The sequence below is a fragment of the Herpailurus yagouaroundi genome, unplaced genomic scaffold, assembly GCF_014898765.1.
Source record: "Herpailurus yagouaroundi ecotype Mexico unplaced genomic scaffold, PumYag 29, whole genome shotgun sequence".
Lineage (NCBI taxonomy): Eukaryota > Metazoa > Chordata > Mammalia > Carnivora > Felidae > Herpailurus > Herpailurus yagouaroundi.
This window is the reverse complement of record NW_024412377.1, coordinates 115,964,586-115,979,385: the sequence shown is the minus strand read 5'-3', so window position 1 is coordinate 115,979,385 and position 14,800 is coordinate 115,964,586. Positions and strand designations below refer to the sequence as shown.

The 14,800-nt window shown below is 38.9% G+C and overlaps 1 protein-coding gene across 1 annotated transcript in view; it reads left to right on the top strand.

Annotated features, from left to right (window-relative positions):
* Nucleotides 1–14,800, top strand: part of IL31RA (interleukin 31 receptor A) — an 80,261-nt gene that overhangs the window by 8,828 nt on the left and 56,633 nt on the right. The window contains exon 2 of the mRNA XM_040493343.1: nt 10,065–10,089. Coding sequence (XP_040349277.1) covers nt 10,065–10,089 — 25 coding nt within the window. The remainder of the gene's footprint in view (nt 1–10,064; nt 10,090–14,800) is intronic.

The window sequence follows — 14,800 nt, the reverse complement described above, 5'->3', positions numbered from 1 at the left end:
GGGGTCTACCAGACCCAGGTCTACCACAGCAGGGGTCTCCCTCCCCCATCAGAAGACCGTGGGTGCTGATTACCTGATGCTATACTTATGGCTGTCCTGGCATAACAGAAGTTGTCCTAAGGAAGACTTGTACTCCTAAGCCTTGGGGGTGAGACTTTCTCAGCGTTTCTACCTTTCCTCCCCTTGGCAGCTAGCCTGTGCCTGAGATCTGTAGTTGGTCTAGGGCAAGAGAGGGTTTACTCTGTATTCCAGTGGTAGCAGATTTTGGAATAGAAGTGCCAGATACTGAGCCTGAGCTGCTTTCCTGCCCCTGCCCAATGAGTAGAGAGGTTTTGTTTTTACCTGTTTCCCAGTGGCTAATGGATCTTCTCCTGTGTCCTGAAGTTAGAAGATTTTCCTGTCATCTTCCAGAGGCAGTGAGGTTTGCTTTTATCTCCTTATAGAAGAAGTGGAGTTTTGTCTGTGCCCTAGTGGCGAGGGGATTCTTTGTGCTTTGATACTGTTGTAATCAGTTGATTTCATCTTGCCGTTTGCTTCACTGAGGAGGTCCGGTGGGGGTGGGTGAGTGCAGTCTCTTGGCCCATCCCAGTATTTCTTGTGAAAGTCAATGGAGGAGTCTGGTAAAGAGCTTGTTTGTGACTGGGTCCTCCCAACTACTTGAAAAAGAAATGCTAGTCCACATTTGGCATTAATGATTCATTATAAGTCTTGGTGACCTGTTATCTATTTGTATGATGGTCACTTCTTTCTCCTTTTCTTGTTTAAGGTGAAACAGTTGGTATGATCTGTCTCTCTTTGCAGGAACTTGCCCATCTTTAGAATTCCTTTTATTGGTTGCCTTAGGATCTCAGCTCTTTGATGGGCTCAAGAAAAATCTTTGTGTATTAGCTGGCTGTGTTTGTTGTTGTTAAGGTGGAAGTTAAATTTTCTTGGAGTTTTCTATATTGTAAGCAGAAGTCTAAGTTCAATTTTCTGTAACAATAAATCAGCAATGGTATTTCCCACAAACACAAATTTAAGTAATCTCAAAGGTAAAGGTTGTATTACAAAAACAGAACACAAAAGTCCCTACTCTTAGTTAATGTAGAATCTCCTAGAGTGCTTCTTACTGGAACAAAAGCAACAGCAGCAACATGCACACTGTAATTAGAGGAGGAGTGTACATCCATCTGCTGGGAAAGGAACCTTTATCCCAACTTGGTTAATGCTTATGTTCTTAGTGTCTTCAACATACCTGTTATTTGCATAAATATCTTTCAGTTTTTTAGTTTATCCATAGTACAAAATTCTACCTGTGTCAACTGTTTTTCCCTTCTTTAAAAATTCTTTATTAAATTGGAGTTTGAATCCTGTGGTCTCTGATTTCAGCTCTATATTTCCCAGAACTCATTTGGATCCTATGCTTCTTTAGTACCTAGACCTTTATTTTTTATCTGCTCCTCTGGGCCCTTCAAATAAATGTGTGTGTGCATATTGTAAATCAGCTCTCATTTCCACTTTATTTTTTTTAATGTTTATTTTTGTGAGAAAATGTGAGCAAGGGAGGGACAGAGAGAAGCAGACAGAGCGTCCAAAGCAGGCTTTGCATTGAGAGTGCAGAGCCCAATGTGGGGCTCTAACTCATGAACTGTGAGATCATAACCTGAGCCAAAGTTGGATGCTTAACCAACTGAGTCACCCAGGCACCCCACTCATTTCCACTTTATGACGGGTTTTTTTTTGTAATAAATTTATTCTTTCTTCCCTTTCCCTTCACACATCCTCTGACTACCAGAACATAGATCCCTAGAATTGACAGAAAAATCCAGAAATTAATCTAATTTGTGATAGGAATAATACTTTGATTCAGTAGAATAAGAAATCCTTGATGAATGAAAAGTAAATTCCATATAGATTAGGTATTTAAATGTAAAAGATTTAAATGTAGAATGAAAAAAATCTCAAAACTTATAAATCAAGATTGTAAAAAAGAAGCTATAAAAGAAAAATTGAACGGTGAAGGGGATTAAGAGTACATTTATGATGAGCACTTAATAATGTGTAGAATTGCTGAATTGTTATTTCACCTGAAATAAATATAACACTTTGTCATAATTATACTGGTATTTAAAAAAAAAAGAAAAATAATTCTAAACAAAAGCTCCTAGTTAATACTTCTGCAGCCGAGCCATAGACTCTACTTTGAAAAGTCAAGTTCTAGGGCACATTGACTAGTTCTCAGCTAGTATTAACACAATGAGAGAAGCTTGACTATTATCTGTGTATATCCTTTTTATTTATAATGGTTTAGATGTAATGATGTGGAAAAACCATTTGGTATTTGTGGTTATATGAAAATGCAAATAATGTTTTCCATTCATGGGTCTTAAACATTCTTGAAGAATAATTAGTGAGGTAAATTCTTGAAAGGCTTGTAGAGTTTCCCAGAAAGCACAATACTCCATTAGCTCTTGGCATGATAACATAATGGATCCATTTGTAAGAGTTTCCTTGGAATTATATGATTCTATTATATTTCAGAAAAATAGACTTCAAAAACCCACTTTATTTTTCAATTTTAAGGTTTTTTTTGTTTTAATTCTACTGTAGTTAACATACAGTGTTGTGTGTACAACATAGTTAATGTACAGTTTCAGGTGTACAGTATAGTGATTCAACAATTCTATACATTACTCAGTGCTCATCAGGAGAGTAGACTCTTAATCTCCTTCACCCCACCCACCTCCCCTCTGGATAACCATCTGTTTTTTCTCTATAGTTAGGAGTCTGTTTCTGGATTTGTTTCTCCCTTCCCCTCCCCCTCCCTTTGCTTGTTTGTTTGTTAAATTCCACATTTGAATGAGATCATATGATATTTGTCTTTCTCTGACTGGCTTAATACTCTTAGCATTATACTCTCTAGCTCCATCTATGTTGTTGCAAATGGCAAGATTTCATCCTTTTCGTGTGTGTGTGTGTGTGTGTGTGTGTGTGTGTGTGTGTGTGTAAACACACCACATCTTCTTTATCCATTCATCTATCAATGGATACTTGGGCCGCTTCCATAGTTTAGCTATTATAAATAATGTGGCAATAAATATAGGGGTACATGTATCCCTGTGAATTAGCTTTTTTGTATTTTTTGTGTAAATACCCAGTGTGATTACTGGATCATAGGATAGTTCCTTTTTTAACTTTTTGAGGAAACTTCCTACTGTTTTCCATAGTGGCTGTACCAGTTCACTCCCACCAAGAGTATGTGAGGGTTCCTATTTCTCTACATACTGTCCAACACTTGTTTCTTGTGTTTTTGATTTTAGCCATTTTGACAGGTGTGAGGTGGTATCTTACATAGTTTTGATTTGTATTTCCTGATGATGAGTGATAATGAGCATCTTCTCATGTGTCTGTTGGCCTTCTATATGTCTTTGAAGAAATATCTGTTCATGTCTTCTGCCCACTCTTTAATTGGATTATTTGTTTTTTGGATGTTAACTTTGATAAGTTCTTTATATATTTTGAATACTAACCCTTTATTAGAGATGTCATTTATGAATACCTTCTCCCATTCAGTGGGTTGTCTTTGAGTTTTGTTGATTGTTGCCTTCAGTGTGCCCAGGCTTTTTATTTTGATGAAGTCCCAGTAGTTTATTTTTTGCTTTTGTTTTCCTTGCCTTAGGAGACACATGTAGAAAAAACTTGCTACAACTCATGTCAAAGAAATTACTACTTGGGTTCTTTTCTAGGATTTGTATAGTTTCAGGTCTCATATTTAGGTCCTTAATCCATTTTTGAATTTATTTTTGTGTAAGGTGTAAGAATGTGGTCCAGTTTCATTCTTTTGCATATAGCTGTCCAGTTTTCCCAGCACCATCTGTTGAAGAGGTTGTCTTTTTCCCATTGAATATTCTTGCCTCCTTTGTCAAAGATTAATTGGCCATATAAACATGGGTTTATTTCTGAGCTGTCTGTTCCATTCCATTGATCTATGTGCCTATTTTTGTGCCAGTACCAAAATATTTTGATTTCTGCAGTTTTGTAATATAACTTCATATCTGGAATTGTGATGCCTCCAGCTTTGTTTTTCTTTTCAAGATTCATAAATGGACCACTCAGCATCTGGATTGGTACTAATTATGTTCCATTCTTTGTGAAATGGAATTGTCATTTAAGTTCTTGTTTGTAGTTTAGATGAGAAGCCTAGATGAGAAGGGCTGCCAGAGATTCTTGCAGTTTTAATACAGTTAATTTACAGATAGCTGTGTAATTATCTCCTGCTATAATTATTAAAACAGGAAGATGGAATCACGAGTTTAGTTAACAGTAATGGAAACAGAAACATCCCTCTGACCTGTGCCTAGAGGATATTCCTTGATTTTCCCCTATAGTTGTTTTGTCCTGAAATAATAAAGAATTAAGTCTTCATATGAGTGCCACAGAAACATGAGGATATTTTTCACCAGTCAGCCTCTGAGAATAAGAATGTTTCATTTTTAGCTGTGTAGGATCCATGGTGTCACTCAGTTACCTTGTCCTAAGCAGGATCTGGTCCCTAGTGTGCTTTTCTCATTAGGTAAATGTCACTGCTGTCCTTAGATCCTTTTCTTAGCAGATGGCCATTTCTCCTATTTTAGTGGGGGAAACTGAGGCTATTAGGTGGAAAGGACTCTAATCTACATATACATTCATTCAAGCCCATTCTTATTTATTTGAGAGAGAGAGCTAGAGAGGGAGCATGCACCAGTTGGGGAGGGGTAGAGAGGGAAACAGAAGATCTGAAGCGAACTCTGTACTGATAGCAGAGAGCCTGATGGGGGGGCTCAAACTCATGAACCATGAAATCATGACCTGAGCTGAAGTCAGATGCTTAACCAACTGAGAGACCCAAGCGCCCTAATTCAAGCCCATTCTTAATTCTGAGAGGACAAATAAATACATACACTCTACCTTCCATTCCACCAATGTGTCCTTTTTTACAGTGTTATCAGACTTAAGCTTCTTTCAGAGGACATGCTGCTTCCTCACTGTGCACCCCTCCTGTTGCATCCACTTCCTGCTGCCAAAACCTCATTGTAGCTGGCTCCAAGAATACTCTTCAAGAAGAAAATGGATTTATTTTAACAAAACATGTGATTAAGAGTTGGGATGATTATGTATTAGGTGGAAGGTATAGGCTTCTCATATCAACAAAAGAATAGAAAACAAAAACTTGAGGAAAAACAAAAAGGTCTACTAGAAAGTCATTGTCCAATTAGGAGGAATAAATGGGGCATGATTTTGAGGATTAGAGTAGAGTTTAGGAAAAGATAATCCAGTTGACTTCTCCTCCCTTTTTTTTTTTTGAAGTATACTCAATCTAGTGTGACAATTTGAGGGACATGGGATTGCATTTCTTTTTCTATATGTGCAAAACACTACTTGATTCTGCTGTGATTACAGATTAATCATATTATAAATGCTATTTATTAACATTTAAGTTTAAGAATCAAGGTATAGGAAAAGCATGGATGACCTAATTAACATAATGTAAAATTTACAAAACTTTGAGAGTATAAAACTATAGCTGAAGATTTTCAGAAGAGGAATAGGGGAGAAGAGAGGTCAGGGTAAGTTTGATTAAAACTAGAGCAGCTGTTCTCCAACAAATGTCATGCAAGCTTCATTTTAAAAAGTAAAAAATGTAAAATTATGATATATTTAACCTAGTGTACTTAAAATGTTATTTCAACATAAAATCAGTAGAAAAATTAGTAATAAAGAATTCTACCTTCTTTTTGTATTAAGTCTTCAAAATCTGGTGTGTATAGTACACTTCCAGCACATCTCAGTTTGGAATTACACCTCAATAGCCACCTGTGGCTAGTGGCTACCACATTGGACCTACCACAGTCCTTGGCACGTAGTAGATACTAATAGATGTTCAGAGACTGAAGGAATTATGCAATTGGCATATAAGATGAAGAGACCTAATCCAAGAGAGAGGGACCACAAGACCTACCCTGCAGAGGGTTGTAAGTGGTGGTTAGTAGAACTGTGCTTGTTTTGGTCTCTGGACCATTTGATACTCTCAATTTTTCCATCCTCTCCCCTGATGTGAATATTTAGTCTGGAGCCTGAAACCATCAGTGTGGTAGTTACAAAAGAAAGCTTAACTGCTTTCTGTTCAGTGACCCTTTTTATTGGTAAAATTTCACACCTGTTAATCTTTTCTTAACAGCTTACTCTTTGAAATTACTCATGTGTTTAGCAATTACCATTTTATTTCAACCTCCTTATATATTTTTAAAACCAAGTTACTGCCAGGAATCATTGTTAAATTGAGGATCATTTGGTTGCAAGGAACAAAAACGGATTCAATGTACTTAACAGAATATTGGAGTGACATAGCAGATAATGTCATGGATATCCACAGGCAGAGAATGCACCAGAGTTTCATGTGTTCCACGCAAACAACTAGGAAGTTGGGTATTGAACTTTCCTCACCTGGACTCTCCCCTTTGCTTATCTCTTTGCTTTTCTTCACTGTCTTCTTCATTTTCTTGCATGTCTAGAACCTGACAGCACTCACGACCTGAGCCTCATTGTCCACCACAGTCCAGCTGATTCATTCCCACATTACTAGATGAAAGAATTTGATGGGTTAGCCTTGCCTGTGAATCACATGCAATTTGGTTTTCTTGGACTATGTAACAAGGTACCACAAACTGGGTGGCTAAAAACAGGCATTTATTTTCTCACTTCTGAAAGTCCAAAGTCCAAAATCAAGTTATCCATGGGGTTGGTTCCTTCTGGAGGGTCTAGGGGAGAATCTGTACCACGCATCTCTCCTTGCTTCTGGTGACTGTAGCCGTTCTTGGCTTCCTTTACTTGCACACACGTTGCTCTGATCTCTGGTTTCCTAGTCGCATAGCTTTCCCCTGTGTCTCTGTGTTTTCTTTCTCTTACAAGGACACTAGTCGCTGGCTTTAGGACCTGCACTAATCTATGATGATCACATCTAGAGATCTGTACCTTAATTACATCTGCCAAGACCCTTACTCCAAATAAGATTATATTTTCAGGTTCTGGTTAGATCTGTCTTCTGGAGGTCCAGCATTCATCCTACTTCAGGAAGTATACTGAAGGGATACTAGTATGGCTTCTACGAATCCGTCCCAGGTGCCAGCAAATGTCTGGCTATTACGCTTCTCTACACAGAACATAATTTCGTACATCTTAGTGTTCCACTAAAAAGTCCCTTTCTCTTATTTTGGGGGTGGAATTAATGACTCCCTTTTGTCATTTTTTTGTAGCACTTTGTACACGCCTCTTTGGCAGCCCTTGCCATATTAGTTTATAGCATTGTGTTTACATGTCTCTTTTCCCCGCTTAAATTGTGAACTTAAAACAAATTGTTTTAAATGTTTATTTTTGAGAGAGCATGCACGTGCAAGCAGGGAGAGGGGCAGAGAGAGGGAGACATAATCCGAAGCAGGTTCCAGGCTCTGAGCTGTCAGCACAGAGCCCGATGCAGGACTCGAACTCACGAATCATGAGATCATGATTCAAGTTGCTCTCCTCCACCAGTTCACATTAATCTTCTCTGTTGCACAGATGTTATTTGTGGTAATTCTGTTCTTTCTCTCTCTTTTAATGTTTAATATTTGTTATTTTGAGAGAAAAAGCTAATGGTGGAGGAGCAGAGAGAGAGAGAATCCCAAATAGGCTCCATGCTATCAGTGCAGAGCCCAATGTGGGGCTCGAACTCATGAACCGTAAGATCATGACCTTAGCCAAAATCAAGGAGTCAGATGCTTAACCAACTGAGCCACCCAGGCACCCCTGTGGTGTTTATGACCTATAAAGTTGCTGAGAACACTAAATTATTGAATAAGACACCATTCTCTCTAGGCAAATAACAAGATTGAGTTCCTGCAAGCCTCTGGTTACAATTATTTCATTAGTTGATCAATATATAACCTTGTTTTATGTGTGTTTTGGCTTAAAGTCACCTTATTTAATATATATAGTTGTGTAATCCATGCCTAAATGAAACTTAGCTAATATACATATTTTCTCTGTAAGGCACATCACTTCTTCCACTTGGGAACACTAGCCAGCACCTTAGACCTGTTCTTGAGGGCCATTTTAAACAGCAAAACCACCAACAAAAATGCAGAAAACATGGCTCTAAATAGATGATGAAAAGGATATTTGTATATAGTATGAGATTAAAGTGTCATCTTGTTTCACCACAGCTGGGAACGTGAACATCAGGTGACTCTGTTTTTGCCAATACACATGTTTGCAAATGACTGTGAAAACATCTAGAGTATTGATTTCGGGAGTACAAATTAAATTTTAGAGGGTGGATTTGCAAACATGGAATCCATGAATAATGAAGATAGATTGTATCCACCTGGTGTCTCAAATTCCTGAGCCATTGTGTGATTCCACCACCCAATTCTTCGTCTTGGCACCTCTCTGAGGCATTTTTAGGTTCCAGCTTTTCTTATTTTTACCAATTCAGTTACCACTTGATTCACTTCTCATTTTCCCCAAACTTGCTGCCATCCTTTATTTCATGTGTTATTTTCTCTGCTTCCGTTTATTTTGTGTTGTGTTTGTATACCTTTCCCATAATTTTTGTGGAGTTTGCTGAGAGAATACAGGTGAATTAATCAAAAAATTCTTACCCAGGATTTTATGTCATACCCAGCACTTTCAGTCAGGTGTTACACATATACTGGGTGTTTACTAAGTACTTGTTGAACAAATTAAAGAAGTGCTATTTTTTTAATGTTTATTTTTTAGAGAGAACACAAGCAGGGGTGAGGGGCAGAGAGAGAGGAAGACATGGAATCTGAAGCAGGCTCCAGGCTCTGAGCTGTCAGTGCAAAGCCTGACATGGGGCTCGAACCCACAAGCTGTGAGATCATGACCTGAGCTGAAGTCAGACCCTCAACCAACAGAGCCCCCCAGGTGCCCCCAAAGAAGTGCTATTTTTATGCATAAGTTTAGTGATGGTAAACAATAAATGGAGTTTTTAATATCATATGTAGGTAAGAGACTACCTCTTTGTCTCCTTATTTCTGATAAATTCTTTGACTTAGGGAAACATTGCCTGAAGATGATGGGGAATGGGTTTAAAATAAAACAGGCTGGAAGGCAGACTTTGTTTTAAAAATAAGTTTTCTTTCCCTTTGCATCATAATCTCTTCCTTAATCTGTTTACTTCCTTTACAGTTTTGTCAGTTGCAAACTAAGGTAAAATTATAGTGCTCACATGAATCCCAAAAATAATCTAATTTAAACTTTTGATTTGTAGGAAACTGAGGGTCAGGCTACCTTAGCTCAATTCTTTGCCCCACCACTAAGTTTGGACAAGTTTCTCAATTGTTTTGGCCTCAGTTTCCTCACCTGTAAAATGGAAATAAACATACTATCGATAATTTTAAGATTGTTGTGAAGATCAAAGGAGATAAATAAAGTTCTTAGTACTGTGCCTGACAAGTGGTAAGATCTCCACATATAACTATCATAATAACCTGCTAAATAAGCAGCTTAGGTAAATAAGTGGTTTAGTTTGGGCTCCTGACTCTCAGTTTAACATGTTTTCTTTTAGATATAAATTAAAATTATAAACCTCTTTTCTGAGTTAGCTACTATTATTTTCTTCCTTTCATCTCTTTCATTTAAAGATGATCACATGATGCATATTTCTATTTCTCTTTTCTAGCTAAAGATATTCTCAGCATTTCACCCATTACCACATTTTTAATCACTTCCTGAAGAGAAAATTTAAAATTTAGTCATTCCTTTTAATTGTTTATGACACTTTCAGATGGTATTTTTCCTGTAAAGTTGAGTACTCTCACAGAAGCACATTTTTTTCCAGTTACAATAATGTACTTCACTTCCCAGCATAAATGGGTTAAGTGCCACACTGGCTTGGGCTTTGCTTAAAAGCAAAGAGAAAGCTCCCAGACAACCAGAGAGGAAATAGTCAAACATCTCTATGTAGATAAATTCCAAATTCCACTCCCTGTCCTTACATGGTCTGTAGGGGACAGAGCACTTTTGATGGGGATCCTTTGAACCGGCAGGACATCTTCTGGATACCACAGAGAGGTGAGTGCCACATTCAGAGTCTAATAACTCCAATCCTTGCAAATTGGGCCTCTTTTTCTATTATGTGAGGGTCTTTTTCTGCTTTCTTCAGTGAAATTATGGGTCAGAACCCAGCACATAAATTACTCCTTAGTTAGACTGCTCTTTGGTAATTACAGGGAATCTCATCTTTTGGCAGCTAATGTTTTAATGTTTGTTTATTTTTTGAGAGAGAGAAAGCAAGCTGGGGAAGGGCAGAGAGGGAGAGAGAGATCCCAAGCAGGCTCTATGCTTTCACTGCAGAGCCCTATGTGGGGCTCGAACTGACAAACTGTGAGATCATGACCTGAGCTGAAACCAAGAGTGGGACACTTAACTGACTGAGTCATCCAGGTGCCCCTTTTGGCAGTTAATGTTTTAAAATGCTGCAGCAGGGGTGGAAATCATGGGGGCCAGAGGTCAGGGGCTGGTGAAAGTATGTGAATATAATGGATTTATCTTTCTGAAACTCTAGGCTAGAGAAAATTAAACCTAGGAAGAAAGGTTCAAAGGAAGATTCTTTTGTGTATTGGTGTTTTGTGGCAGCAGGGTTGAGGGACAGTAAATCACTAATAGCTACTGTTTTTGGTAGAAAGAGTCTAAGCTTTGGAATAAGACAGTCATGGGTTTGAATCTCAGCGATGCCACTTATAAACTAAATGATTTTTGGACTGGTTACATAATATCACTGAGCCACAACTTCCATATCTATAAAGCGGAGATAATAATATCTTCTCCATAGGGATTTTTAGTAGACCAAGATATAATTTGTGTAATATAATTAGCACATTGGAGACTCTCACTATCACATCACAATTATGTTTTTGCCAATTTTGCTGCTAGCATCTCAAAATGTTCTTTGTATGAAGGCACCTTGAGTGGATTTATAGATTTTGAAACTGAATGTGGTATTTTGACAGCTTTTTCTTTTTACATTTAGATACAATGGCACATAACATTAGTTTTAGGTGTACAAAATAATGATGTATATTTGTATATATTGTGAAATGATCACCACAATAAGTCTAGTTAACAACCATTATTATACATAGTTAAGGAATTTGGTGGGACTGAATGAGGCTGGGCAGCTTGCTGCTTGCTTCCTCTCTCCCATCAGTAGAGTTCACGAGTTCTTAATTAAACCTGCAGCCAGAGTGCTGTCCCTAGAATTTATTCCTTCTTTTTCCATCCTTTAAAAACCCAATTCCATGCTATGCATGGTTTCTGACAGAATGGATATCAACATACATTAAGTGAATGTATGAATAAATGAATGAATGAAAGTAGGACCAGCGCTGGGAAAACACATACATTTTTGTACAAGTGTATTCAGATGAAAGTTTGCATCTAGGATGCACCCTTGAGTGGGAACTTTTGAGTTGCCAAAGGACACCTTTGTGTGTGTGTGAGTGTGTGTGTGTGTGTGTCTGTGTGTATGTGTGTATAATGGAATGCTAGACAGTAACCCCCCCCCCCCACACTATTTCTTTTGCTTTGGTCATATGAGATAAGATGCAGTAAGGCAGAGATAATTTAACATGTTAGCATTTTTAGCAGAAACTGGCAGAGGAAGTATCTCCTCCTTTGTTTTTTGCTTCTTGTCCCCAGTCAGTGTACGTAGCCAGTAATAATTCCTTGGATTTGTTTCCAGTCCTAAAAGTAGCTATTACTGTGTTTATACCTTTAAGGATAAGACACCACAGGTTACTTAAGTGGCATCACTATATATTCTCAGAGTCCTTTAGTCCAACATGGAATATTCATAGCGTTGTTTGAGAATTCTGGGTCTCCATTAAATGCTGTATTCATCTGGGGCGCCTGGGTGGCGCAGTCGGTTGAGCGTCCGACTTCAGCCAGGTCACGATCTTGCGGTCCGTGAGTTCGAGCCCCGCGTCGGGCTCTGGGCTGATGGCTCAGAGCCTGGAGCCTGTTTCCGATTCTGTGTCTCCCTCTCTCTCTGCCCCTCGCCCGTTCATGCTCTGTCTCTCTCTGTCCCAAAGGTAAATAAACGTTGAAAAAAAAAATTTAAAAAAAAAATGCTGTATTCATCTGAGGTCCCATAATGAGATGTATATTCCTAGGAAGTGACCTTTTATTGAAGACAGTTGTTCAAAGCTGCTGCATTTTAGAAGTTAGGGCTGATGACCAGGGAGTACAGGAAATGATTTGCTTTCCTCCAGAGCAAGGCATAATCTTTCTGAATTTTCTGTGGCCCAGAGTGTTGGTACACCTGGAATTGCTTAGATTTAGGAAGGCTAATTTACCTCATTTAAGACTTCAAGGGACTGATGTGGGTTTTTTTTTTTTAATACAGATTTTCATGAAATTATTCTTGTGCCTAAATTCAGACAATAGCTTCGAAAAGGTAGCCTAAAAAAAAAATAATTTATGCATGTCTTCATGTAAGCACATGCTTTCAAGTAAGTTTTAAAAGAAAAGTTTCCAGAGCCTTAGGAATCTATCTTTACCGCCTACCTACCGGTTCTGATGAAGGTGATATGTGATACCGATCACACCCTTCTGAACTGTCAACGTTCTCTCCAATTTGCCAGGGAATGTGCTAAAACAGCAGAGCACAAAGTCCTCCCCTACATAGTAGATCCATTCGCCATGGGGAGATAGCACAGCTAACAAAGTCACCACCTTCTCTGTTATTGGAACTAAAGCTTTTGTTACCTGCATGTTCATGAGGACCACTGTGTTTGATCTGTTGGACACCACAAAGTGCTCTGGGTTTTTAGGAAGCAGTATCACACTATTGACAGTGATATCTGTCCCTGTAGTACTGCCTAGAGATTTAAAGGTATTTGAACATTATGTGGTCTTCATATCTTTGCAGTGCCATCATTGGTGCAGGATGCACCAATAATGTCATCTTGTGTAAAAGTTGTTTCCCTAACAAAGGAAGAATAGCCATGAAATTCCTTCAGGGTTTTCCCAGATTTTAACATTAAAAAAAAATTTTTTTTAAATGTTTAATTTTGAGAGAGAGCACGAGTGGGGGAAGGGCAGAGAGAGAGGGAGACACAGAATCTGAAGCAAGCTCCAGGTTCTGAGCTGTCAGCACAGAGCCCAGTGCAGGGCTTGAATCCATGAACCATGAGATCATGACCTGAGCCGAAGCTGGACGCTTAACTGAGCCACCCAGGTGCTACATCCCAGATTTTAAACCAAGAATTCTAATTGGTCAAAAGAGGCACTAAGGATATGACTCCTTTGATAAGAAGAGTTTAGACAGGTGACACCTGTACTGTGTGCCCAAAGAAGGAGAGGATAGTCATTGTAATGACTCATATCCCTTGTTCAGGCTCTCCTCCTCTAAATCATTCATCAGAGAAGTATTCACAGAATCACAGCAATGGTGGAGATTTGTAGTTTTGAGTTTTCTTTCATCAAGATTGTGGTTAGGTCTAGCAGTTGCCTTTTTTGAAGTATACCACTGCAGTACCAAGAAGTTTCATCATTTCCTCCAGGAGATAGTACTCTACCAACTTCTACCTTTTTTAACCGTCAATGTTTTAAGGTCTGAGGTGAGCTCTCCTTTTTGTTCTCAAAGTCTCCTTCCATTTAAGACAAAATTAGTCAAGTAGTTTCCTGCAACTAAATGACAATGATGGTTTTCCAGGTCCACCTGAGGTTACACCCAGATTTTTCTTGGCTGGAGTTTAGAGTGTACTCAAGCTCTTCAACTGCATATTTACCCACTGGTTTACTCTCACAGATAACTACGATGGCTTTATACACAGATTTTGCTATTTGAACTCCCAACTGAACTTATTTCTAAGTCCCTGGGAGGCACCTCACATTTGTTCATATCTACTACCCACAAGTAATCTCTTTGTGGTGGGCCTCTGGTATTGGAGAGAATGTGGAAAAGGCACTGGAGGATAGGCAAATGGTAGAATGAGGGGCACTCACCATATTGCACCAATTGTTGGCTTTCTGCAGTCATTAGAGTCAAATGAGTCATTGGCTCATTTCTCTCTTTAGATGCTCTGCTCTCGTTGCACTATTAGAATTACAGCACTTACCATGTGGTATTTGCTATTACTATCCATGATTCTGTCTCTGCAAGTAGATCTATGGTTCTCAATTCTTTTTTTCTTCTCAGACCCATTTGGAGGGATATGATTTGGAGCCATCAGTAACAGTAGCTCACTCTGGACTGTGGCATCCTCTCCACCCTCTGACTCCCTTTCCTTGTTAAAAAAAAAAAAAAAAAAAAATCACTGAACTAGGGACACCTGGGTGGCTCAGTCGGTTAAGCATCCAACTTCGGCTCAGATCTTGATTTTGCATTTCACAAGTTCGAGCCCCACATCCGGCTCTGTGCTGACAGCTCAAATCCTGGAACCTGCTTTGGCTTCTGTGTCTTTGTCTCTCTCTCTGCCCCTCCACTCATGTTCTTTGTCTCTGTCTCTCTCAGAAATAAATAAACATTTAAAAAAAGCCACTGGGGGCACCTGGGTGGCGCAGTCGGTTAAGCGTCCGACTTCAGCCAGGTCACGATCTCGCGGTCTGTGAGTTTGAGCCCCGCGTCAGGCTCTGGGCTGATGGCTCAGAGCCTGGAGCCTGTTTCCGATTCTGTGTCTCCCTCTCTCTCTGCCCCTCCCCCGTTCATGCTCTGTCCCTCTCTGTCCCAAAAAAAAAAAAAAAAAAAAAAAAAAAAACGTTGAAAAAAAAGCCACTGAAC